The sequence below is a fragment of the Dasypus novemcinctus genome, chromosome X (genome assembly GCF_030445035.2).
Source record: "Dasypus novemcinctus isolate mDasNov1 chromosome X, mDasNov1.1.hap2, whole genome shotgun sequence".
Lineage (NCBI taxonomy): Eukaryota > Metazoa > Chordata > Mammalia > Cingulata > Dasypodidae > Dasypus > Dasypus novemcinctus.
Genome location: NC_080704.1, coordinates 24,353,028 through 24,380,772, shown reverse-complemented (window position 1 = coordinate 24,380,772; position 27,745 = coordinate 24,353,028). Strand labels below are relative to the sequence as shown.

The window sequence follows — 27,745 nt, the reverse complement described above, 5'->3', positions numbered from 1 at the left end:
TTTTTCAGGGCCACCTAGTGCATCTCTTATTAGTGTTCAGTTAGCTCAATTTCTAGTTCCCCATTGAGGGTATGCCAAGCTTCCATTATACCCTTCAAGTCCGGCTCTCTACCTATGGACCTTCCTCTGAGTAGATAACTTTTTGTCTGCACACTTGCAGAGGGGATATCATTTCTCTCCTCTGGATTGTTGAAACAGTTTTCTAAGAGGTTCCCTATCATCTGTATTCTTCCACACCAATAAATCTTCTACCTTGCTACCATAGTTACTGTGGCGGTTTGAGATTATTTTCATGAATTCCAAAAAATGAACGATTATGTTTGTAAACTAATATATTCCTCTGGGTGTGATACCCTTTGATTGTATTAAATTCAAAGGTTTATGTTTACTTGATAAAATCTATTTAGGGCTTTTGATTTGACCATGTCAGTAAGGCATGACTCAGGTTGAGTCTCCGCTCCCTTGGTGGGCTGATATAAATGGACACTCACTCAAGAAGACACACAGAAGAGGAGAGAACTTGGTCATTTTAGCCCTGCCATGTGACAGAAAGGAGAAGGCTAAAGGAAGCTAAACCCCCTGAAGAGAGATTAGCCATTCGCCTGATAGTTTGCAGCTGAAGAGACTAGAGCAGCTGAGCAGCTGAGGCCTGGAAAGAAATGAGCCCTATGCCAGAAAGTGATTTAGGAAGCCCTGAGAGACCAGGTAGAGATTGTCCACCATCTTGTGTCAACACATGGCAGCTGACTTTGGTGAGAGAGTATCTCTAATGGTACCTTGAGTTGACTTTCCATGGCCTTGGGACTATAAGCTTTTATCCTAAATAAATACTGTCTATAAAAGTCAACAGATTTCTGGTACTTTGTATCAGCACCCCATTGGCTGACTAATACAGCAACCTTCTAGAACTTAAACATCTGATTATGTCACCTTCTTCTGAAATCTTCAGAGGCTCTCCATCATGTAATTTGGGCTATCCAAATTACAAATTGGTTTGATATACCAGGACATTCGTAGTTTAGTTCCAGCATAATTATGTCTCATCTCTACTTGTCTACACTATAAGCCATCTTTTCCTAAGTTTTTCCTTATTATTTCTGCCTTTGCAGATGCTATTTTTTTAAATCACCTAGAATGTAAACCCCCACCCTTACCCTTAGTTTTTCCTCCTGGTGAAATCCTACTCATCAAGGTTAAATGTGACATTCCTTGTGAGGCCTTGTCTGATTTCACAAAATAGCTCTCTTTATTGCATTCAGGGAATTAAGCTGTTCGTCTCTTAAAATACTCAATAGACTATAAACAGTTATATTTGGATGCTTTGCTCTCCCACTATATGATGAACTTATTGAATCTATGGTTTTTTTCCTCAGGTCTTCAGGGCATTGTGACTGGCTGCTCCATAAATACTACATGAATTGAATCACTGAAATAAACTTTTATTCAATATCAAGTGTATCAGGTACACGCTTAACACTGAATAAAGAGTTCCATTAAACAACTAGGTAAAATGCTTTATATCACTTTAAAAGTCTTTGATGTGAACTATGTGTCAGATAGGGGATTTTAAAATTATTTACATGTCATTAAAATTAAGAGTAGATGAGGTTGAGTCAAAGTCTTACTAAGACTCAGGTCCTCCTATGTTGACAGAAGCTTATTAGAAGAAACTACTACAAAAAATATCAACCTTGCTAACTTGGGGAGATGTCAGAAGGGGCTGCAGCCAAATTGCTTGATGTAGGTTTATTGCTATGTCTAAGACCTAGTTCTTTAACAGATTCTGAATGGCTAGGTTTGCATGCCACATGAGTCAGGTAAACAGTTACTATTATGACATAACCATTAACTACTATTTCCATACCTTAAAATGCCATATTATATATCTACCCACCTCTGAATTTCCATAAAACATAAAATTAACAGAAAAAGAGTAGCCAAATTTTACCTAAAGAATTGATTTACCCATCCATTCATTCCTTCTTTACTTTTAGAATATGACATGTTTTTATTTTAATATTTCTTGAAAATGGAGTTGAGATAGTTTTAATCCTAAATAACCATTCTCCAACCACTGAAGATATCTGATTTCTTATATCACCGGATTAATGAAATGGCTTTTCTAAAAATTCAGTCATCTCATTAGAGATAATCATAATATAGGAATTAATATTCTGTCTTACTCAAATCTAATGGTTTATATCATGCTTTCATTTAATTGGGCTATAACCACTCAAATTAGGTGCTGTTGAGGTAATATACCAGTATGTCTGAAATGCTCAAACGAAGATAATCTTTCTGATTTTAGTAACTGATCAAGGAACAGAATAGAAGTTTGGTTAGGTGATTAAAAAGATCTTGAGTTTTAGTCATTTGTTAGCTATATGACTTTTTAAAACATCTGGTTTATAATTGCTTTTATGATACATTTTTGGGATGCTAGCCAAGCCCAGCTTAGCAGGCTTTTACTGATTGCCAAATAAAACAAGCTACATTCTTTTTCCCCCTTCTTTTTAAAAATTTAAGACAGTGAAAATAGAATAGCTCTGCATTTTGTAAAAATAATTTACCTATCAACTGGTCTCAAGTTCCTGATTTGATGCCAAATATCTTACTATACTAAAAAATTCTGAATATTAGTAATGTACACAGAACTTTCTTACACATTTCAGAAAATGAAAACTCTGATTTCATGCCAGCAGTGGAAATATTACTGATGTTTAAGCAGTGAATCACTTATGCAATTTGGCAGTCTCATTTTCAATGTTGGTATGTATTTATTAAACTTTGAGTAAACAAAAGTCATTTATAAACTCACTGATCAAAACAATGGAAGGAATTGCTAATTTTTTAATCCCTCCAATTACAAATGACCAGAAACCAATATTTGGACACCTATGTCTTTCTTCTTCCAACAATATGCAGTATTTTGTAAGCTACAAATCCATGATATAGTTTTATTTAATATTTATTTACTCTGGGTTCCATGACAGTGAAGTACATACTGTACACTTTGTTTAATACATAGATGCATAGTGAACTAAAGGCAAATAACTTGTAAAGGGGTAATTCTAGGCTATCTCTTTATTTTTACCATCAGCTATATGATATTGAATCAATTGGATGAGGTATATACTATGTGTGAAAATATCAAGGCACATGGAAAATATGACTTAACACTACTTTTCATTAACTTACCCAGTCTGAAATGTTACCATGAATTCTCTAAAAATAGTCATAAAAGAGATGACCTTTAAGAAATATCCTTGCCTTTTATAGATAGGCAAAACATATGTAGCACTGGATACGTTATAGCAAGATAATCTAATAAACAGAAATACTCAAATGTCACTCCATTTTTGTTAAGCTCTCTAGAGCAGAAATTGATAGCATAGTTTTATACTACTCAGACATTATTACTTTATATGAAGAGTCTTAAAATGAAGGTTTGAATGCACATTGTTTCTATAATTTGAAGTGATAATTTATAGGGGATATGAGTTAGGGCAGTGTATTGGAATGATAATTCTTAGGAACCAGTGAATGCAGTTAACTAAAGAATAGGGCTGATCAGGGATAGGGCTATGTTCCAAAAAAAATAAGCTACTAGAAATCTTTGGTTCTTTATTGCCTTCATCTTACTAGACTATATAAATGGCCAAGGTCAGAAGGGTTCTAGTGCTCTATCCTGGCACATTCTGTTACTGATTGAGGGATGCAAGCTGTCCTAATGAAGTCACCTAATTTTTATAGTCCATTTTCCCCATTATTTATGTAATAAAAGCTGGTGAGTCAGTTCTATGAAACTCTGAAAATGAAGAAAATGAAAGGATATAACCTGATGCCAGTATTATTTGCTTAAGTAGCCAATATACAAACTACAGGATTTACTGCATTAAAATGAGATTAATACACATAGGTAACGGCAGTGTGCATTAAAGTTTTGATAATTTCAGGTCTCAAAAATACAAAGAAATGAGTAAAAGCTATTTGTGATCTCACAGTCAACAACAGGAAAAAACTAAGTGGCACTCTAGACATGAAAGGGACTAGAAAAAAATCACCATGTAATTTTTTCCCTAGTGGTGAGGAATGAGAACACATAGTCAGATATGGTTCCTAGAATATAAGAAATGTTTTTTTTAAAGATTTATTTACTTCATTTTTCTTTATTTACCCCCCAGCCTCCCCCAGATTATTCTCTTGTCTGTCTGCTCACTGTTTGCTAGCCTTCTCCAGGAGGCCCTAGGAACCAAACCCAGGATATCCCACATGAGAGGTGAGAGCCCAATGGCCTGAGTCACATCCACTCACTGCAGGCAGTGGTGTCTGCTGGCTTCTGGCATCTGCTTGTTGTGGCTGGGAAAAATAAGATTTTAAACTTAAAAAAGACAAATAGAAATTGTCAATGATCAGTAGTTCAAAAAAACCTAATAATACAAATGCAAACTGTCCCAAAGAGAGATAAAGGAGATGGAGCTGAAGTTAAGGTAGTTAGTTACAAGAATATTCCTCAGAAAAAGCTTTAGTTTAAGGAGGATTTCTATAAATGATGGAAAGGAGAGGCTACTAAAAATAACACGCAGATAATACCAATTGCTTGTAAGAAGAGTGCCAATGTTCAGCTGAGACTGTAAAGAAAAAATCAGAAATGAAGGGGGACATATTTACTGATCCCACAGAAAGAAAAAGGATCATAAGAGGATACTATGAACAACTGTATGCCAACAAACTGGACAATGTAGATAAAATGGAGCACTTCCTAGAAACACACGAGCTACTTATACTGACTCTAGAAAAAATCAGAAGACCTCAACAAACCAATCACAAGAGATTTAATCAGTCATCAAAAACCTCCCAACAAACATAAGCCCAGGACCAGATGGCTTCGCAGGTGAATTCTACAAATCATTCCAAGAAGAAATAACACCAATCCTGATCAACATTTCCAAAAAATTGAACAAGAAGAAATAACACCAATCCTGATCAACATTTCCAAAAAATTGAAGAGGCAAGAAAAAGAAATAAAAGGCATCCAAATTAGAAAGGAAGAAGTATAACTTTCACTCTTTGCAGATGACATAATCCTATACTTAGAAAATCCCGAAAAATCTACAACAAAGCTATTAGAGCTGATAAGTGAGCTCAGCAAAGTGACAGGATACAAAATCAACATGCAAAAATCAGTAGTGTCTCTATACACTAGTAATCTAAGGAGGAAATTAAGAAGAAATTCCATTTATAATAGTGACTGAAAGAATCAAATATTTAGGAATAAATCTAACCAAGTATGTACAGGATATGTACTCAGAAAACTACAAATGATTGCTAAAAGAAATCAAAGATCAATGGAAGAACATTCCATATTCATGGATCTGAAGACTAAACATTGTGAAGGTGTCAATTCTACTAAAATTGATTTACAGATTCAATGCAATCCCAATTAAAATTCCAACAGCCTACTTTGCAGAAATGGAAAAACCAATCATCAAATTTGTTTGGAAGGGAAAGGGGCCCTGAACAGCCAAAAGCATCTTGAAAAAGAACAAAGTTGGAGGACTCACACTTCCTGACTTTAAAACATATTACAAAGCTACAGTGGTCTGGCATAAAGATAGACATATTGATCAATGGAATCCAATTGAGAGTTCAGAAATAGATTCTCACCTAAGGCTGCCAAGCCCATTCAACTGAGACAGAACAGTCTCTTCAGCAAATGGTGCTAAGAGAACTGGATAGCCATATCTAAAAGAATGAAAGAGGACCCTATCTCATACCTTGCACAAAAATTAACTCAAAATGGATCAAAGGACTAAATATAAGAGCCAGGACCACAAAACTCCTAGAAGAATATAGGAAAGCATCAAGATCTTGTGGTAGGCGATGTTTTCTTAGAATTTTATACGCAAAGCACAAGCAATGAAAGAAAAAATAGATAAATGGGACCTCTCAAAACAGAATACTTTTGTGCTTCAAAGAATTTTTTCAAGAAGGTGAAAAGGCAGCTTTACTTAACAGAAGAAAATATTTGGAAACCACATATCTGATAAGGATTTAATATCCAGAATATATAAAGAAATACTACAACTCAACAATAAAAAGACAAAAGACCCATTTAATAAATTTGCAAAAGACTTGATTAGACATTATCTCCGAAGAGGAAATAAAAATGGTTAAAGAGCACATGAAAAGATGTTCAACATTACTAGCTATTAGGGAAATGCAAATTAAAAGCACAATGAGATATGGCCACTATTGAAAAACAAACAACTCCAAGTGTTGGAGAGGATGTAAAGAAATAGGAAGACTTATTCACTGCTGGTGGGTACAGAATGGTATGGCTGCTGTGGAAGACAGTTTGGCAGTTCCTCAGGAAGTGTCTATGTCACTGTAATAGTCCTATTACACCTGGCATGGGGACACTAAAAAGAAATGAGTATAGGTAAGGTAACCAGGATGGCAAATTATCTAGAACTCATCTCACAGGCATAAAGTTAAGGCGATTATAATGCATTTAGCACAGAGATGAGACAACAAAAATTATAATAACTAATGCAATTCCTTTTTATAGTGTTGGATGTATACTATGTGCAGGGCACTATGGTAAAGGAAACTGTGAAGCTATTATACTGAACAGAACCGTAAAACCTTAGAGCTGGAGGAAGCAATCAGTTTAAACTTTCTAGCAAACACAGGAATCACTGATGGGTAGCTGATTATTTAGTCCCTTCTTAAACACTCTGAGTAACAGGGATTCCACTAACCTCACAGGATAAGTTATTCCATTTACAGGCAAATGCAATAATTGGAATGATTTTCCTTATATCAATATAAAATCAGCCTCCCTGTAACTTCCACCTATACCCTCTGGGACTTCAAAAACTAGCTTATCCATCTTTCATATGACAGCCTTTCAAACACTTATTCTATATTTTTCTAATTTGCAATTTCAAGATCCACAATGAATGGAACATTTATGTCAGCTAATCCATCAATACAAAGAAGAACTTTCTAGCTGGAGCTGTCCAACATGGAATGCCCTGCATTTGGAGGCAATGAGCTTTGAGTCATTAAAATTATTCAAGCAGAGGCTCAACAACAATTTTTCAAACAGGGAAAAGTATTTGTGTATTGGGTGGGAGGGTGAATGTAAGTGCCTTAAAAACTCAAGGTAAGAGGGTAACATAAATACATACAGCATAGTGCAAGTTATATGCCCACCCCAATAAAAATCTCTTTATCTAGTAATGGGTTCTGTAGTGTTTATCAAAGAGAGACACCACTGACAGTAACACATTAAAAAATGATGCTGTAAATTTAAAGAGGCATTCAAAATTAAGGTTTGTTTTCCACTTAATTATTCAGCAAAAATATTCAGCACTTGTACAGAACTATTTTTGGAATGGTAAACATTTTTCCTACCTGTAGTGCTGAGGCACAATCCTTCTAATTAGGCTAATAAAAGACTATGATGAGTCTTAGACCCCAAGGTGCTAAATCAAGAGAAGGGTCCCCAGGAACTACACAGGGGGTGAAAAAGACAAGAGAGAACAAAGTAAGGGGTAGGGCTAATTGTCATGGTTTGCAAAAGGATTGTATTATAGCTACACTGATTCCAAGCAGTCCCTCCTTCCTGTTCTTTTTTAGAAAAGGCATGAATATCTCTGTATACTTGTACTGCTAAAGAACAAGGAGTAAACAGCAGCCATGCTAAGAAGAAAAGCTGTAAAGTTTAAGTTTACTGAGAAGGAAGTTATGGCCTTTTTTCTCTCACCAAGAATCCCAAGATTAATGACTGCTTTATAATGTCCATTTTGTATGTTTCAGAATAGACTCTAAATTAGGACTTGGGATAGTGAGGTAACAATAACAACATTTAAGGAAAAAACTTTTGCAAAAGGAATCAATAAAGTCACAGATGAGAAAATTTGCAGGTCTTAAGTGAGCAGATCTTCAGCATTAGGTAACTATATTTCATGGATGATTTATCAAAAGAGAAATAGCACATTAAATTATCAGAATACGAATCATGGAAGATTAGAGATTTTTAGTATAGAAGAAAGTGAAAAACTGTTTAAAAAGGTTAAGTTTCAAATTTCCCTAGGAGAGACACTTAAAATACAGTGTAATTTTATATGTTTGGCACTCTGCTAATATTCCATGTATTAATAGGTTTCTGAAATAATCAAGTTTCATAATGACTATGCTATAATATTAGGAAGCATCTTCTCAATCATCAAAGAAATAGTCATCTATGGTCAGTAAAATATAATGTTCATTTCACTGACTTTTTAAAACATCTGATTTGTGTTAATTAGTACAGTTGGGTAACCAGAATATACATTCCCCAACCATAATGTTTAAAGAATAACCCAAATCAAAACAACTCTAAAAATGATCTCATCTGATTCCAACCAGTTTCCTGAATTTTGCATAAGTGAGTCTAAGTACCTTAAGATGAAAATAAGAGTGTATCTTGTGTCATCTCTCAAATATTCATATTTATAAAATTACAAATTGGTTACCAGGGAACATAATTGGCATGAGGTAACAATGATGTTATATATTTGCTCCCCTGCATGCTATCTTATTTCTTAAAGATAATTTACATATTTTCTTTGTCAGTAGGTTTATGGAAGCGCTAGATATACTCAGCATAGTACCTGGCATGTAGTAAATAAGCAATAACTATGTTGAATGAATGAATATCAATGAATGAATATACGCTTAAAACTAATTGGATTATATATTGATACAGCAAACAAAAAGTACATTATGGAGGTTTAGTTTACATTTGGGTACGCTAAATATAGATATTGAAATGTTGGGGAATAAATGAGTTTAATAACTATCATTCATTTTCAAGTATTCTAAAACTCCTATGAAATAACCCAGAAAGTTTATTTTGTGTTTGTAATAGAAGCAAATATACAAAATTGTCACATTACATTCCTGACACAAGAACTTTCTAGTTCTCAAGTATGAGGTTTAAATATTAAAATATTATTTTTTATGATCAACTGCCATTTCTGCATTTAAAAATTTAATTGCCACCTCTTCCTTATCAAATAACAAGCTAATGGGAGTATTTTCCTATTAAAGGAACGATTTCAGGGTATAATAGTTTTAACAGTTAAGACCAGGGAATCGGACTTGGTCCAATGGATAGGGCGTCCGCCTACCACATGGGAGGTCCGCGGTTCAAACCCCAGGTCTCCCTGACCCGTGAGGAGCTGGCCCATGCGCAGTGCTGATGCGCGCAAGGAGTGCCCTGCCACGCAGGGGTGTCCCCCGTGTAGGGGAGGCCCACACGCAAGGAGTGCGCCCTGTAAGGAGAGCCGCCCAGTGCGAAAGAAAGTGCAGTCTGCCTGAGAATGGCACCACACACAAGGAGAGCTGACACAGCAAGATGAGGCAACAAAAAGAAATACAGATTCCCTGTGTTGCTGATAAGGATAGAAGCAGTCATGGAAGAACACACAGTGAATGGACACAGAGAGCAGAAAACTGGGGGGGGGGGGGGGGGGGGAGGGGAGAGAAATAAATAAATAAATCTTAAAACAAACAAACAAACAAAAACAATTAAGACCAAATATTAGGGCTAAGATGTACCTGTGTAAAGACAAGAACCTCTGAGAGGCCAGAAAAATGAAACTAGTGAGAACACTGGAGAAAATAAGTAAGGAAGATGGCTCAGTGTTTAATAACTTGAAGCCAAAAGTCATAGGTAAATTCTGACCATGAGACTCAGTGGTTCTGAAGCCCATCTGTGAGTAGGCTCTTGCTGACTAGATTTTTTTTTTTTAAAAGCCAACTGACTATGGTTTAGCTGTTTTCATTACAGAACTTTGAGATACACTGACAGGATTGGAAGACCCCCACAAGGAAGGCTACGCAAGACTTATATGGCACCAAGGTACTAGGCAATTAGGCAAGAGAACTTCTGATAAATTTCAGAAAAAATACACAAAAACTCCTAACTTAAAATCAACTAAAACCATACCTTACCTCCCTACTTATATTGAGTTACAGGAAAAATATATATGAGAAAAGTCAGTTCATACCAGAACTAAATTTAAAACCTTGACTTTTGACAGTAGTTACCTCTGGGGAGTAAGGAGGAGAGGAGAATTGCTTCTTACTTTCATCATAGATTTATTTATTTGTTTATATATTTATTTATTTACTAGCAAGTTATCATTACTTTTGAATTAAACAAGAGAAAACCATGTGGGGAAATTTTCAGATTTTCAAGGCACGTGTTATAATGCAATCCTATTATGTCTTAGGGTAGGTAAACACATAAGTAGATTCCATATGCAGAGGGACAAAAATGAAGCATTTGTGGCCTTCAGCATCCTCTGGCAAGAGTGGCCAAGGTAAAAGGAAACTGAACTTAGGAAAGGTCCTTGCAAAATCAACTAGAAAGTACTCCATTGGGAAACTGACAATACTACTTTTACTGATCTGAAGAAAAGTGGTTTGCTTTTTTGATGTGTGAAAATAGTCACAGGTAATATTGAGGCTGAAATCAATCATCTTTCTTGATAAAAAAAAAAGTAAATTATCATTTGTTTTTCCTATGCTGGTGAGAGTTGTCATCCTTTTATGTGAACTTTGGTTCTTATCTGGCCACATCTTCTGCTGGTGTTACTATAGCATCTAGAGTTCTTTTGCCACTTAAATTGGGCTTCATTACTTATTAATACTCCTGAGATTTTTTCCCCTGGCTGAAGCAGGCTATTGGACTATTGGTTATTCACTAAAGTGCAAGTTGTAATTTTAACACTTTTTGCAAACTAATTTAAATGAAACTAGTTGATGGGTGACTTCTAAGGAAGATCCAGGACTGTGAATCAAGAAGACATTGCAATTGTTTTACATGACATCGCAATGACAGATACAGGCCATTATACATTTTGTCAAAACCCTATAAAATTGTGCGGTGGAAAGTGTAAACCATAAAGTCAACTATAGACCATGGTTAGTAGCAATACTTCAATATATGTTCAGCGATTGTAACAAATATATCACACTAGTGAAAGATGTTAATGGGGAAAAGCATGGGAGGGGGAGGGGGTGAGGTATATGGGAATCCCCCATATTTTCTATGTAACAGTTATGTAATCTAAAGCTTCTTTTAAAAAAAGACTAGTAGGGGTTTGAGTCATCCTTCTTCCCTCCACCAGTAGCATGTTTTGTGGAAAGAGCAATGGCCTAGGGGTGCTGGAAAATCTAGTTTCTAACTCTGCTTTTGGTAATGAAATAGTCATTTCACATGTCATATTTTGGGGACTTCATCTTTGAAATGGGAGTAATATAGGAGGAGAATGGTTTCAATATCAGAGAAGGAGACTATAAATGAGCCATAATACAAAGAACAGTAATTCTGGTTACTAATATCCCGATTTTATTGGCCCCAGCACAAAGAGGCTATGTTGAGAAGACATAGTCTTGTCTTGCCTTTTACAACATACTTAAAGTGAAGAGATGTGCAATGTTTGGATTCCTAGTTTATGTCACACAATGGATCAAACAATAACTTTAGCTTTAAGTGTTATAAAATAAAATGGAAAAGAATGTCATGACAAAAAGGGTTAGCCACTACTTGTTCATTCACACATTCATTTATTCATTCATTCAGTAGTGACTGGCTTACTCTCTGCCATGTACTGCTTAAGGCACTAGGTGTACAAGTCAACAATAAAATCTTTTCTTTCAGGAAGCTTATATTCTGGGAAGCGGTTGTGGCTCAAGCGATTAGGCTTCTGACTACCATGTAGGAGGTCCTGGGTTCAGTTCCTGGTGCCTCCTGGAGAAAGCGAGCTGGTGCGATGGGCAGGTGTGGCAGGCAGACACAACAAGATGATGCAACAAAGAGACACAAGGAGGAAAGACAATGAGAGACACAACAAACCAGGGTGCTGAGGTGGCTCAAGCAATTGAGGGCCTCTCTCCCACATGGGAGGTCCCAGGTTTGGTTCCTGGTGCCTCCTAAAGAGAAAATAAGCAGACACAGAGAGCACACAGCGAATGGACACAGACAGCAGACAGCGACCTCAAACAATGGGGAGGAGGGGAATGAATGAATGAATGAATAAATAAATAAATAAAGTAAATTTCACCCAAAAAAGCAGCTTATATTCTGGTGAGTGGACATTGGAAAATAAACCAGGGAGCAATCTCTAATATTATAGTCATAGTGATAAAGCTATGCAGAATATAAAACAGAGTAATGGACTACAGGATGAATGGTGGTGGTGGGTGGGGACATCTGAGTCAGACTTGGTTATCAGGGAAGTACACTCTAAGGGGAAAACATCTGAACTGAGATCTGAATGGCAGGATCTATAAATACATACTTTAATTAATAAATATATATGATATTGTTATTGCTCTTTGGAAGCTCAAGGTTTCTTTTGAGCTCCCAAATGTCCAAAATCAAAAAGGAAAGGAGGAGTGAGGGATGAAAATGTGAAATGAGGGCTATTTCCATTTTCGTTCCTAGAACTTGGCTAACATATTAGTTGAAATATAGAAAATTACTGATATTTCATCGTTTTGACCTACAAAAACAGCAATCCATGAGTCAACTCAATAGCTAGAAGAGAACAAAGACAGGTCATGTAGCCAAGCAAATGCTATTTAGTGGGGTTTGCCAGGCCTAATTCATCATTTAAGCAGGGTAATTGTCCTCTTTGTCTAAATTCAAATCTGCATAAAACCTCCATACAATTATACAATTATATAACATTTGTTGGGCAGATTTAGAATGTGTCAGATGTGCTTTCTGGCATTACCTCGTTTAATCCTCACACAACCTCAAAAGGTACGAATTATTATCATATGATTTAACAATGAAGAATTTGAGGTCTAGAGGTGTCAAATAACTTGATCAATCAAACAACTTGCAAGTGGCAGAGTGACAAAGCAAGGATGTGAACTGAAGAATATCTCTAGAGACTTGACTCTAAGCTAAGATCACCATAAGCATGAAATAAAACATACTTATATATTTCAAGGGCCAACAACAGATATATCAAACTTGCCATGTTTTTAGGGTTACAGAATATTTATACCCTCTTTTATATAGTTAACATTTCTATAGTGCCAAGACTTTTTTTGTGATGTGATATGATCTGGGGTATGTGTTTGCATATACATCTTAAAAGAGTGAAACACTGCTTGAACAAACATATTTGAAGACACAATATACACAGTAGTAGAGCTACTTGTAGAAAGTAAAGACAAGCAGGTTAGTACATTACTTTTCTTCATGACCTTAAAAACAAATAGACGTTAGCCTAAACTATTCACAATCACTCCATTTCTTGCCATTTAGGCATGGGCATGTGACACAACCTTGGCCAGTGAAATTTGGGGTAAGTCTGTTGGAGGGATCCAGGAAACGTTTTCCTGGATCTTACAAAAGGAACTAAAGATGAGGCCTGGTCTTTGGCTCTTGGATGTTGTCTAGAGAAGTAATGCTGGGAGATGTTGCTTGAGACCAAGCGGGAAAGCTTCTTGGCATTATAGAAAAGTTAACTGAGAGTTCTGGCATTATAAAGCCACTAAATTTACCCAGAATAGATCTACCATCTCTGAATTTCCTTCAAATTAATTTAATAACTTTTCCTCATTATTTAAGCCAAAAATTGAGGCAGGGAATGTAGAAGTTTTAATTAACTTGACTGTAAAACTATGGAAATGGATAGGGTTGATGATAACACATTATAGTGAGTAGCAGCTGGTTTATAAATGGGAATGTGGCTGGAAAGGGTGGTCTAGGGATGCAAATGTCAATTGAAAGAAAGCTAGAGAATAATCTAGGGACTGAATAATACAGTGAAGCTAGAGGTAGATGAGAATTTTGGTTGATGGTACAGATGTAAGAGTGTCCTGTGAGCTAGAGCAGATGTACGTCACTATTGCAGGGTAGAGGAAATGTGGAGAATCATGGGAAAAATACAACTGGAGTGACCTATGGACTGTGGTTAACAGCAATACTGTAATATTCATGCACCTATGCCAAAGATATACTATGCTGATAATGGGGGAGTATGGAAAAAGTGTGCCAAATGTATACTATGGATTATGGTTGGTGGTAATAGTCTAGTATTATCTCATAATCTCTTAGAAATATTTCACTGGGGGAGGTGTGTTGGTGAAGGGGTGTTGTATGGGAATTCTACACATATGCATGATTGTTTTGTAAGTTCATAACCTCTGTAATAAAAATATATTAAAAAATAATAGGGTAGGTTGGGGGAAAAATACACCAAATGTAAGATATGGACTATAGTTAGTAGTAATATTTTGATGATGCTCTTGCATAGTTTGTAACAAATGTTTCACAACAATGCAAGGTGGTGGTGGAGTGATGTATGGTACCCCTGTATGATGTTATGCATGTTTAATTTGTAAGTTCATAACTCTTACTATACACTTATTGTTTATGTATGTTCATGTATGAATAATATTTCAATAAAAATATATTTTAAAAAGTGAGGCAGGTGTGATTAAAAATCCAATCTATGACCAATATAATCAGACTTGTAGCTAGACTCTACTTCATATCTAACCCTCAGTGTTTTATGTCTCCCCAACAGTCTTTCTGTAAAATCAGATTATATGGTATTAAGGGACTATTCCTCTACTACTTTATAGATTTTTCTGTGTTGTTTCTTTAATACTTCTTACATAAACTAGTCAAGGATTGTGCCCTTAAACTTCACAAAAGTGACATATAATTAGACGTTCCTGGCTATTTTTTTCTCTGTCACATGTCTTTTCATTCACATTGCTTATATCCTTCTCCATTTATTCCCTTTAGACCTGAAGTATAATTTAAGATGTCATTAACAAATATACTCTTCTAAAGTCTTTGTGACTGTGAATAATTTATGTCAACAATAAATAAAACAGTGAAAAGTGCTGCAATATTTTTCTTTATTTTCAGTTTTTTCCTTTTTTGCCTTGAATACAATTTCATATTCCGAGAATACCTTCCCATTGCCCATACATCTGTTACCTGAATGTTTCTTAAAGATATGAGTCAAGGCTTTTAGAAAAATTTTCAGGAAATTACACTAGGACATCTAAAATGATTGTAGAGGATTACAGCATCATCTTCTACACTGTATTGGTAGTCATTATCTACCCCTTTGCTTAGATAATCTAAAATATTAGACCTCTGAACTGCATATTCTGACAGCTCCTAAGTTACCAATGGTATTCAAAGGATGTTAGATTAAAAAAAATAACTTTAAAATACATTTCTCAGCAGATAGCATTTTGAAAGTGTCACTATATCAGTCAGATAATCTATAAACATTATACAAGATCATATATATAGTAGCAATAAGGTAATAGATTTTATCCCCATTCTCCCCAAAAGATCTAGGTTTTACTTTAGATTTTCTAAGACCATGCTAAATATATGTATAAATTAAGTAAGAATACTGGTAGGTTATCTCTAAGACAATGAAAAAGAGCATATTATAACTTCATTGATTAAATGAAGGCACCAAGAATGTGTGGCCAGGAAGGAGTACCTCTATAACTATCAAGAAGGAAATCAGTAAGCTAAAGGGAAAAATCTTTTGCAAACCTCATCCAATTGTCTGGGATGGCAAAGGAAAAAGAGAGATTCTAAGCAGACTTCAAGCAACTTTAACCAAAATGGTATTTTAGTGTTATGGCAGATGAGTTCTGAATGAAGTACCTCTTTATGTTTTGTCCCACACTTTTATGATTTATACTTCTTGAAATTTGCATATGCTGACATAATTTATCATTCAGTTTAACTGAAGTATTATAAGGCCCACACCTCAATAAGCTTCAAAACTGTTAAATGGGATAATAGGAAATTACTTGTATTCTCTCGAATGCCAGTGAAATAGGTCAGGATAATTAATATGCAAGGGGACTTTTCAGTCAAAGGAAAACAAGACAGGTCTCATCTGTGTACTTTTTGTATCATCCATTTTAGACTAAATGATTTCAGCCTGGGAAAATCACAGTATGACTCAGTTAAATAATTGAATTTCAAAATAAGACAAAAGGTAGTTCAACTATGAGAACACAGATTAAAGTCTGTTGTAAAGTAGGCTAACTTTATACTTCATAAACAGGGCCAAATTTCATATCTCGAAGGAAATTGAAAAGCATGTAAGTCACAGATTTAGATTTCTAAGATTACTTTGTAAACTCTAAAACACTATATAATATATACTATGTTATATATAAGTATCCTATAAATGATAAGATAGGGGTTTGGTTGATGACATAATTCATTACTCTTAAGGCATAAGATAGGTTATATTTTCATGTCTTCTTGCATTACTCCTTCTGCCTACCAACCATCTGCCTAATGCTTTCTACTTTTAATTTCTTGGCAAACCGAGTAAAACATTTGGAACTACAGACATTAAACTTATTTCCTTTGCAAGTCTTTACTTGGTCAGCACAAATTCACTTCAGCAGGTCAAACCAAATGCTGACCTCTGGCAGGACAGTAACACACTGCTGTTAGACTTTGATTTAACTTTGATGCAGACCTATCGCCTGCCTAACCAGGCAGCAGCATAGGGCTGTGTGCTGGAGGGTGTGCACATAAGGCTGAGGCTGATAGAATGGCAGCGGCTTCTTTCCAGGGTATAACTTATGCTCTGTTGACATATTACCAAACAACTTGATTTGAATCTGCAGCCTGGAATGTTTATTACTAATGGCCAATCCAGGTCAGCTATCAACATGACATTCCTTAACTAAACCTTAAAGATCTTTTGAAAACATGATTTTAAAGTTGATTGCATACTCCTAAATATAAGAAATAGTAATACAGAAAAAACCATCATTAGAAAGGTGAACATACATTCCATTAAATAAGAAGCATCTTCTAGGCAAATGTAAAATGCACTGCTCTGGTTGAGAACAGGTGAAGTCACTGAGACGTCAAATGGCAAGATTTATGGAAACATACCCAGAAAGAAATGAAGCCTTGAAAGATAGTGGTGATTGGTCCCACAATATTTAACCATAAAGACAAAATGTATAATACCAAATTCACTGACACACTTCCTAGGGCTGTTTTATCACAATTATTCTACAAAGAGCGAACCCACTGAAAAAGACGGAAACTATCATATAACTGCTCACTGAACTCATTTTGGAACTGGAATGGAAAAATCATCAACTGAAGAGTGCATCTTTATGGCTAAAAATACAACAGAAAGGGCCAAGGGACACTAAAAGAGAAAAAAAAAATCAAAACCATCCAATAAGAGTTGACCTGAAGTTTCTAACTCATCTTTAGTTAAATTTTAGAAAATGATTTATTTATTACTTTTGGCAATAATTGTATTATTAAACATGTATTATCATGCTTACCAGAGTCCTACAGAAGCCTAGCTTGGCTTCCAAGTAATTTTTTCCCCCACAAGACTCTTCCATGATTTCTAATAATGTGAATTTTGGGAGTGTTCCTGCACCAACAGTATACCTTTTATAATGCTACCCTTATAATGTTCCTTATGGAGATTATGGATGGCTAAAATATATTTCACATGGAAATCACCATAACATCTGAATTTTATTATAAGCAGCTCATATTTTGCTAGTGAAAAGTAGTTCATTCTCATTAAATAATGTGATAAACATTCAAAGCAAGAAAGGAGGTCTACTGTATTCTTCTGTCAATGATCTCCAAAGTGACTCTCATTTTAAATTTGCCTAACTTGACATCAACATGAGGTGCCTGACCTGTTGGTAACCTGTGAACTTTCAGTTGTTTTTCTAGTTGTGATGAACTTACACTAATACCTCCTGTAGTCAAAGTCCTGTATACTTGCAAAATCGTTGAAGGATATAGACAGTCTGTTTCCTATAAAACAGAAGTCTAATGCTTTGGGGGACCAAACCACTAACTTGAGTTCATCAATGTTGGCTCAAGTCAGCTGCACTAACTGACCCAGACTTCACTTTGAGTGATGAGATGTAAACAGTTTTATATTATTTATTCTATACTCTTTTTGCATTTTACGTTAAGGATTTGTAGCGAAACTTAGATTTTCTTTCTACAGTAAAATAACTGAGCCTTTCCCTTAAAGTAAGCTGGGTTTTTGGACTGGTGTGCCACATTAGTTATAAACAGATGCTTGGTAAGGCATGTTGGATAAATAACTTGAAACCGGTAAGCATATTCTTAATGCCAACAAGACATAGGGTTACTTAATTCACTTGTCACTCTTAAGAGCTGATTCACACAAACTGAGTTTTGCAATCAACATACCTACCAAGATACTAGATGGATGCTTTTGGCAAACTGGTTTCTAGAAATAAGTTCAGCTCTTTGGTGTTTATAGAAATGCTATGTGAAATTTCTTCTTGTGGGGCAAAACTGTCTTTGGGACTTTTCCTTTAAATCTTCTGACAATGAAAATGGAAGATATATATCTTCCATACGTGTGTGTGTGTGTGTGTGTGTGTGTGTGTATGTATGAATTCACTTACTTATTCAAACAAAGCTAACACTCTGCTTGAAGCATTTATGGTTTCTTAACCCAGACTCAGGGGTCAACAACTGTGGGCCAAAAAGATGATGCATGCAAGTGAGAAGAAAGTAGAAAGTGAGAAGAAAGAAAAAGAAGTAAATACCACTAACCATAAAAGGCAAATGGTAGTTGGACAACGGAATTATTTGCTTTAGCTACGGATGTTCTGGGATATAAGCTTCATTACTCATCATTCACCCCCACCCCCAATTACTGAAGTTCTGAAAGTAGGACACTAAGGGATACCTAACTTCTTACACAACAATACCATTATTTTAAGAAAAAAGGGAAACAAAATTCTATTTTCTTAAAATAAGAAGTTTGAAAAGGTTAAGACTTTCTGTTTACAGGCTAAGAATCTCCATAAACATACTTACTTTTATCTCCTATGTTTTCCCCTGTTGCCTCCCCTTCCTCCTCCTCCTCCTCCTCCTCCTCCTCCTCCTCCTCCTCCTCATCCTCCTCCTCCTCCTCCTCCTCCACTTCTGTTGGTTGCACATCATCCTGTGGCTCACAGGCACTAACTGTTGCATTCAGACAGCAGTGGTTGAACCCGCTATCTCGAGGCAGCGTAAAACTTCGAGGCTTGCCTCCATTTCCATTTAACACTTGCATCCTCTCGCTCTCAGCTAAGGGATATGGCCCATAGTGATCCTGTAGGTGGCACTTTTGAGTTGGAAGGGTGGACTGCCGCCTGTGCTCTGGGGAGATAGCGGCGGAGTCAGAGAAGACAGAATCTTCCAGGGGCAGAGTCTGAAGATAGTGTAATCCTGAGCTTGTCAGCGGCGTCTCAATTAAATCCTGCCAGGAGCGGCGCTGACTCACTGTCTTGCGTATGGGGGACACAGCACTGCTTCCTGTCACTTCCTGGCGAAACTCCTCATGGGAAGACTGAGACTGAGAAGTCTCTGTGGAGGAAAGCCGGCTGTGTTTTGCTTCCACATAAGGACTGGCGCAACTCATCTGTGGAAAGGAGACCCTGATCAGTCTCTACAGTAAAGCAAACCACTGCTATCCCCAAGGAACACATTCGATGGCCACCAGGTAATATTTAGGTAGATAACTCTTACGTAGTCAACTTAATGACATTGCGAAATTAGACCCCAGCTTATATTTTCAAAGACCAATTTTACAACAGTAAAAGTATAAGAAAATCTGAGAATTTAAATAAAAAATATTCAGCAACTCAAACATTCTGAAGTTTTAAAAGTTCTACACATCTGAAAATTTGAAGAAATGTTTCAAATTTGTATTTCCAGATTTTATGTAGCTTGGGCTGAAGGCAAGGAGAGAAGCTTTTGGATATGAAAACAAGTTGCCTATAAACATAAAATCCTTCCTCTTCTTCATAGGTGAATGCCTGTTCCTATGGGCTCTACAGAAAAACTGCCTTACGGTCTTAACAATGCTAAGGCACCTTCTAGAGGGTTAAAAATGTAGGCAGGATGAGATTATACCCTGAGCATAGACAGTGCAGGGCACAGAAGCACAAAAAGAAAAACAGAGTATTTCTAGCCCTGGAATTTAAAGTTGGGGAATACATGTTAACAGCACAAAGCCCAATCAAGGAAAAAGTGTTGGTGGCAAGCTACAAAATACTCTAGACACTCCTACGGAAACAACTCTGAATCTAGCTCTGGGACTAACAGACCTGCCCAGGCTCCTTTCTGGCAGACAGAACCAGCTCAGCTGAATATTATCACCACAAATGGGGCTGAGGTGGAAGCCAGAACAAGCTCGCTGAGGCAGAGATCCATATTGCCTCCTGGGAAAAGGAGAAGTTACTTGGCATTTTCTGTGGACAAATAGATTACTTTCCCACCTGTTTAATAATAATGTAAAGAGTTTCTTCTTGAAATGTGCAAGTTATGTTTAGTGTTCAGTGAAGCTGAATTTTCCTTTTCTTCCTCTTTTACAAATATATTAAAAGAATTATTCAGATTCTGATATTTTAGGGAAAGAAGGAAAACTCTTGTCACCGGCTTCATTGTTTTATTTCCCTAACTTATCCTCTGCACTCTGTTGTATTAGGTAAACTACAGAATTTATTAAAGAAATGTACTTAAGAAGAGGAACAATTCTGCATTTTTCCACTTTCCTCCTCTTCTAAGAGACACTGAAATCAAATGCTTTAATTAAAAATGTGGCTTCCCTTTTAGTTATTAGCCAAAAGTGCCCATTCATCATTTTAGAAGTATTTTTAAGTACTTAATATGTGCCAGGGCTGTGCTAGGTGCTAGGCTAAGAGACTGTAAAGCTGAATAGGACAGGGTTCCTGGTCTTAGAAGTTTCACAGTCCAATACAGTGAGTAGTTCACAGTCCCAAATATTCTGACTGACTATGCCTGGATTGGGACTGAGCATATGCATCTGTAAAATGTTCCAGAAGTGATTCTTACACACAGCTAAGCCTGAGAAGTAGCATAGAGTATATCAATATCTTGTACAGCATTCTATTAAAAATCCCCTGGAGGAATATGATTGGTTGCTGAATATGATATGTTGCTGAATTAGATTGGTTGTTATTGTCACCTAAATCTAGCTTCCATTTCTTACATAGAAGATTCAGTCCCTAGACAGGCAGAATTGAGTCTTATGGTTAACATAAGCATATAACGTATTATCTAAACTGGAATACTACTGAAAAACCTTCAGTAATTCTGACTTGAGATAGGCAGAAAGCAGGATAGTCTTAAGCAAACTAGCACAGTTGTTTACCCTATTAAAAGAGCAATGTATAGGCAATACACAGAATAATTTATATAGGTTTAAGAGGTCCAGAGCAGCCTATAAACATATACATTCTATCACACTCCACAGTTGTCTAAAAAGCTACATGCCTAAACATGTTCAATACAGATATAATAAAAATCTTTACAGGGTGCTTCTAAAGGACATAGGAATGAACTTTAATAGTTCAAAATAAATAAGGTCAGTTTATTTATCTTTAAGAAAATGGCTTTTCTTGTTAATATTTCCATGAAGCCTACTCTGACACAAACAGTATATTTTCTTAATAAAACTGGTCAGATATTTATTCTGCCTGGAATCAGGGTGACTGTTTCTCTTGGTTAAATATGCTTTGTATACTTAAAGATATTTTTCCTTATGGATTTTAGACCCCTAATATTTTCTCCCTTAAGAAACCTGAAGTTTGATATGCAATCCATTACATAATTATTGAAATATAAAAAGGGATTTTCAGGTCAAAGAATGTGGTTATATATTAAGAATATTTCTGTTGTTAACTTACAGAGGGAGGCCGTGGGTATGTATCATATGGGGGTGGAGGGCTGTCTTGTTTGGGTGTTGATGGAGTATCTGCTTCTTCCTTGTCACTCTCACTCCAGTAATCTGAAAATACACACATACGGATACATGAACATTCTATTAAATGTTTCTAGCCACATTTCCAGGAACACACACTGTCATTTAATAAGAAATTTAAACTCCACTCCTACATCTGCCCCTCCCTCCACCAATTTTTATTTTCAGCTGGCTTTTAAGGAGAAGGAAGAATACAATCACCTAATTGCAACCTCATTTCAAAGCAAGTGATTACACATAGCCACAATTTTAGGGGAGTTAAGAAAAAGACATTGTATAATCCAAATCAGGTTTAGGGTGTTTTAGATTCCAGACCAAAGTAGTCTGTAGCTTCAATTAATAAATGATGTCATATGATACTTCCTCAAGGTGTACCATTTTATCCTAAAATGATAAAGATGAATACCCAAAGAAAAAGAATATATACACTGCTGTAGATCTCTACAGATACAATCAGCTCCAAAAATAATGTCCTCTGGCTTCCAGTTCACTGGTTATCTAACAATCACTGTTTCTGTAGTCATGCTGACATCAATCTCTATTACCCATATTCCCATCACTACTTGGAAACACATGGCAAACCCTGACTCTTGCCAAACACAAAGGGGCAAATCTGCTGATGTGGCTGGAAGTTCCAAACTCCCAGAACTACTTAAAAGGGTAGAAAATGTAAGTCGTTAGGCAAAGTGATTTGGCAGACCTCAGGCAAGAGGGAGGGGGAAGAAATTTGAGAGACATATTACTGGAATAAGTAAAATACAGCAGAAAACTAAAAAAAATATAATCTGTTCCATTAATATCTCAACCACCCTGTAACTGTTAGGTTACATCTTTATTGGATTTACAAAGAAAATGCAGGAGTATTACCTATATCAATTTCAGATGATAAAAGAAAAGGTATTAAAGCAAAAGGTACCTTATTCTTGTGAAAATCTTAATTAAAAAGAAACATCAAAGAGTTAACTAATATTTATATTTAGGTGAAAAATCATGGCACATGATTTTACAGAAACCCCTCTCTACTAAGAAATTTGCATATTATAATTTTTAAAGTATTTTCCTTGTGGGGATGACTAATATTAATAATTACAGCTAACGTTTACTGAATACTTACTATAGACCAGCTAAGAAAAGTAGTAGAGCTGGGATTTAAGACCTATAAAATTGTCTTGCCATAAAGCTCTGAGGACTAAATCACTGGGACTCTTTTGTATTAACATAGCAAGGGAATTAAAAATGTGAAATATTTTCATGATCATTTAACCCCCATGCCCCACCAAATGCTGCTGTATAACTCTGGCTACTGGGACTAGAAATTTTTCATCAGTTGAGATAGGGAATAAAATAAATTGTCTCTTATATTCATACCTACAAATACAAGGACTTTGAAAATTCTATTCCTACTTTATCCCTTTTGAGTAAAAGATAAGCAAGGGCTAATTCATTTAAATTTGATATCTCTTTTCCTTATATTGAATCATGCTGGTGACAGCCAGTATACTAAGTCTCCCTTGAAATATAAACTGACAGAATTGCCCCAAAATGGACCCAGCAAATACTGGTGGAAAGAATTATGAACTATACAGTGCAGACCAATGTAGGTTCAATTCTTGGCTGCACCACTTACCATTTCTTTGCTCTTGTGACGGTGATGTAATCTCTCTAAATCTGTTTTGCCATATGTAAAAGGGGGCTAATAATACCTTTCTTTCAGAGTTGTGGAGGTATTAAAAAATGTAACATATATTAAAGAGCCTTGCACCTTGAAAGAACTCAATATATATTAGGGCCCCCTACCTTCTTGGGTATACTTGTGGGTAGCAGGCCAAGACAGTCTGACCCAGATCACAGAGGCGATAAATGCCTATGCCTGGTGTTCACCTTCATAGACATTTAGTGTTTTCTTATATTAAGTTCGAGCAATGAAAAGGGAATTCTGGAGCACTGGGGCCAGGGTTAGCTAGTTTTGTGGGAACTTGAAATACTAGTGGGAAGTTACTTCTGGAGGTGAAGGGACAAACCTCTCCTCCCCGCTTCCTGCTCCCGCTCCCCAAGAGATCTCCCCTGCCCTTACCCTTTCTACTATGTCCAGAGACTGTGGCACCTGTGCTGAATTTCTCCTTGATGTTTGCACTGATACCCTGGGGTTTCAAAAAGACAGCAACTTCAAGCAGCCCTTATTAACATAGTGAGACAGAAATCTCCATTTTATCAAGGGCTCTATAGATATTTGTTGGCGATTCTTTCTTCTCCCTGCACCCCTGCTGAATTAGGATGAATTCTAGCCACTGTTTCATGTAATTCTTGGTTTATTAAAAAGCACCACCAACCTAAAGTTTTCCCAGGTTGTCTAAGAAAAGGCTGAAATACCACTTTACGGATTAAATTCATTTCTCACACTAAACTGTGTGTCTTTGAAGGAGCAATGCCAGAGAAGAGGCTATATAGAAAATTGAGACTGGCATTTTTTGGTTCGTGTGGAAAATTAAGGCAGAAAGTTTCTTAGAGGATGAAACTAGTCTGAATTTTATTCCAAGAGCAAATGAATTTATTTTTCTTAGCTCTCTCTACACAGCACAAAATAAATGGATACTTTCAATGTTTTTTGCAATGATATTCAATTTTATAAGCTGATCATGAATAATCAGTACCATCACTGGAAGAAGAAAGCTTCCATTTTACTTTCTCATGTTGATACAAAAGAGTAATTTGGGAAGCAGACTTGGCCCAGTGGATAGGGCGTCCGTCTACCACATGGGAGGTCTGCGGTTCAAACCCCGGGCCACCTTGACCCGTGTGCAGCTGGCCCACACGCAGAGCTGATGTGCGCAAGGAGTGCCCTGCCACACCCCCCGCATAGGGGAGCCCCACGCACAAGGAGTGTGCCCTGTAAGGAGAGCCGCCCAGCACGAAAGAAAGTGCAGCCTGCCTAAGAATGGCGCAGCACATGAGGAGAGCTGATGCAGCAAGATGATGCAACAACAACAACAACAAAAAAGAAACACAGATTCCTGTGCTGCTGACAACAACAGAAGCGGACAAAAAGAAGAAAACGCAGCAAATGGACACAGAGAACAGACAACTGGGGCAGAGGGGAGAAGGGGAGAGAAATAAATTTAAAAAAACAAAAAGACCACAAAAGAACAATTTGAGAAATACTGATGTTTTTATACATAATTATGAACGAAATAAAATACAGTTCATTTTTATGTGACTAAAGCTTTACAAAGACCTTATTATGACTGAAAATAATGTGTCAAGAATGACCAACTGTGGAAACAATCTAAATGCACACTGACAGGTGAATAAACAAAATGTGGTATACTATACAATAGAATATTACTCATCCATAAAAAGGAATGAAGTCCTGATACATGCTACAATATGGGTGAATCTTAAAGCGCTATGCTAAATGGAATAAGTTACTTATATGAATGATTCTATTCATATGGAATATCTAGAACAAGCAAATTCATAGAGACAGAGTGTAGATTAGAGGTTACCAGGGACTGGGAGGGGAGGGAGAAGGAGGCATTATTGCTTAATGAGTAAAGGGTTTGTTTTGGATGATGAAAAAATTTTAGTAATGACAGTTGGTGATGGAAGCATAACATTGTAAAAGTAATTAATCTCACTAAATTGTACACTTAAAAATGGTTAAAATGGGAAAATGTTATGTTATATATGTGTGTGTGTGTGTGTATAATACCACAATTTAAAAAAAGAATGACTGATTTGAAGCTGGAAAAAATAGAAAAGTTATCAGCAGATAATTAGTGATCTTGGCAGAATTTATTATAAGCTTATTTTCTTTAAGTACAACAATGAATAATGAAAGAGAACACCATATCCTTTACACTTCTGTCACAAAAGACAGAAATTCACTAACCTTTTTATTTAAGTCAATCAAAGAGTCACTTGTAAGCTGCACTGGCCATTTAAGGGAAACATTTGGCAGTTATTCCTTTGCATCTTTGTGAAATATTCCCAATCCTGAAAGAGCTATATTTTGTATTGAAGCTTAACTTCAACTCTGAGAATAGTACTGAGGAGATGTCAAATATCTCTACATAAGTGTGGAGCAGACATGTGGATCCAGTGGTTTTCTACATAGAATATCATAAATTTATAACCTATGTTAAAGTGCCTGAGGAACATACACTCTATGGTAAAATCAAAATTATTTCAGAGATTCTAGTTGCTTTTATATTGACAACAGTCTTGAATTATAACTTTTAGCCCCTGCTTATGATTTTCTACCACACTCCAGCTGGCAGGACTACTTGGAAGACTGTATGTCACATTCACTAAATTTCAGGTATATCATAATGCCCTAAAATTTAATACTCACATGATATAACAGGGCAGCATGAATCCATGGAATAAATAGTTTCTGGAAACTGAAGATACTATTTTAACTTAACAGTTCTTTCAGCCATAATGAAATTTGGTTGTATAATACCAAGTACAAAGGAAATTCACTAAAATCAAGACCATGCTCAGCTTCAAGATAATGCTGAGTGATAAAACAGATAAGCTAAGCCTGAAAATCCAAGCTTCCTTATTCATGCAAATTGACTTTTTCAAAGTTTCATTTTCCTATCTGTACACTGCCTACCCTTCTAATTCTTCCATCTTAAAAAATCAGAAACACATTTATATGTACTTTTAAAAAACTGTTATATGCCTTTTAAAGAAATTTGAAAGGGAAGGCTGGCATTTTTTTTCAGTACTCTTGAAACAAACAAAGTTAGGCCTAAAAGTTAAACTGAGGCATGAAAGTGGGCAATATAACTTTTAACCATTAGGAAATGTGACTTAATTGGCTGGGATTTGCCTATGCACACCGATTTGATGGAGATGGCTTCCGTGTTATTTGTGGAATTACTCATTTTGTTCCCACACCCAGGAATGTTTTATTTTCCTTGGGTCCACATCCTTTCCATCCTGCAAGAACCAGTTCAGATGATGGAGCCTATACGTCTTTTCCCATTCACCTCCTGGAAAGAATTGCTCAAGCCTCTTAATTCCCAAGGCTTTGGTTTGTACTTTTTAATGTTTCACTTTCTATACTGTATTAAGAGTAGTTTTTCTACCAGAATGCATGCAATTTAAGGCAGGATGGATGCCAGGCTTACTTTTACACAATTAAGACTGCCTAGTCGAGGGCCTTATGCAGAAGGACTTACTATTGAATAAAATATCTTCTCTTCCTCTCTACCACTGACATTCTTTTCTTTCTTTTTAGCATATTTTAAAAATTAGGGCAGCTGTAGGTTTACAGAAAAAACATGCAGAAAGTACAGAATTCTCATAGAATTCCCCTTCACACAGTTTTCCCTATTATTAACATTAGTGTGATACTTTTGCTACAATTGATGAAACAGTATTATTAAAATTAAGCTATTAACTTTAGCCCACTGTTTAATTGGGGTTCACTCTGTGTTATATAGTTCTATTTTTGTGTGTGTGTGTGTGTGGTAATGTATATACAACCTACAATTCCCATTTTATTCCTTTACAAATATACAATTCAGCAGTGTTAATTACATTCACAAAATTGTGCTTCGATCACCATCATCCATTGTCAAAACTTTTATATCACCCCAAACAGAAACTCCTACCTCTAGTAGTTTGGTATTGCTTACTAATTCCAAAAATAGATAACTGGATTGTGTTTGTAAACTGGTCTGTTCCTCTGGGAGTATTAGATTTTATTAAATTCAGAAGTTTCACTTTTACTTGATTAAATTATGAACAAGGCTTTGATTTGGCCATGTCAGTAGGATGTTGAATCCCTGTCCCCTTGGTGGGCAGGGGCTCACAGAGAAAATGACAAGTCAAAGGGGAGAGTTTGAGTTTTA

The 27,745-nt window shown here is 36.1% G+C and overlaps 1 protein-coding gene across 8 annotated transcripts in view; it reads right to left on the bottom strand.

Moving 5' to 3' along the window:
* CNKSR2 (connector enhancer of kinase suppressor of Ras 2) overlaps positions 1-27,745 on the bottom strand; it is a 355,641-nt gene that overhangs the window by 28,762 nt on the left and 299,134 nt on the right. For all 8 annotated transcript variants that reach the window (XM_058291604.2, XM_058291606.2, XM_058291607.2 and 5 more), the window contains 2 exons: positions 21,808-21,908; positions 18,932-19,517 (listed from right to left, as the gene is read on the bottom strand). In XM_058291604.2, coding sequence (XP_058147587.1) covers positions 18,932-19,517; positions 21,808-21,908 — 687 coding nt within the window. The remainder of the gene's footprint in view (positions 1-18,931; positions 19,518-21,807; positions 21,909-27,745) is intronic.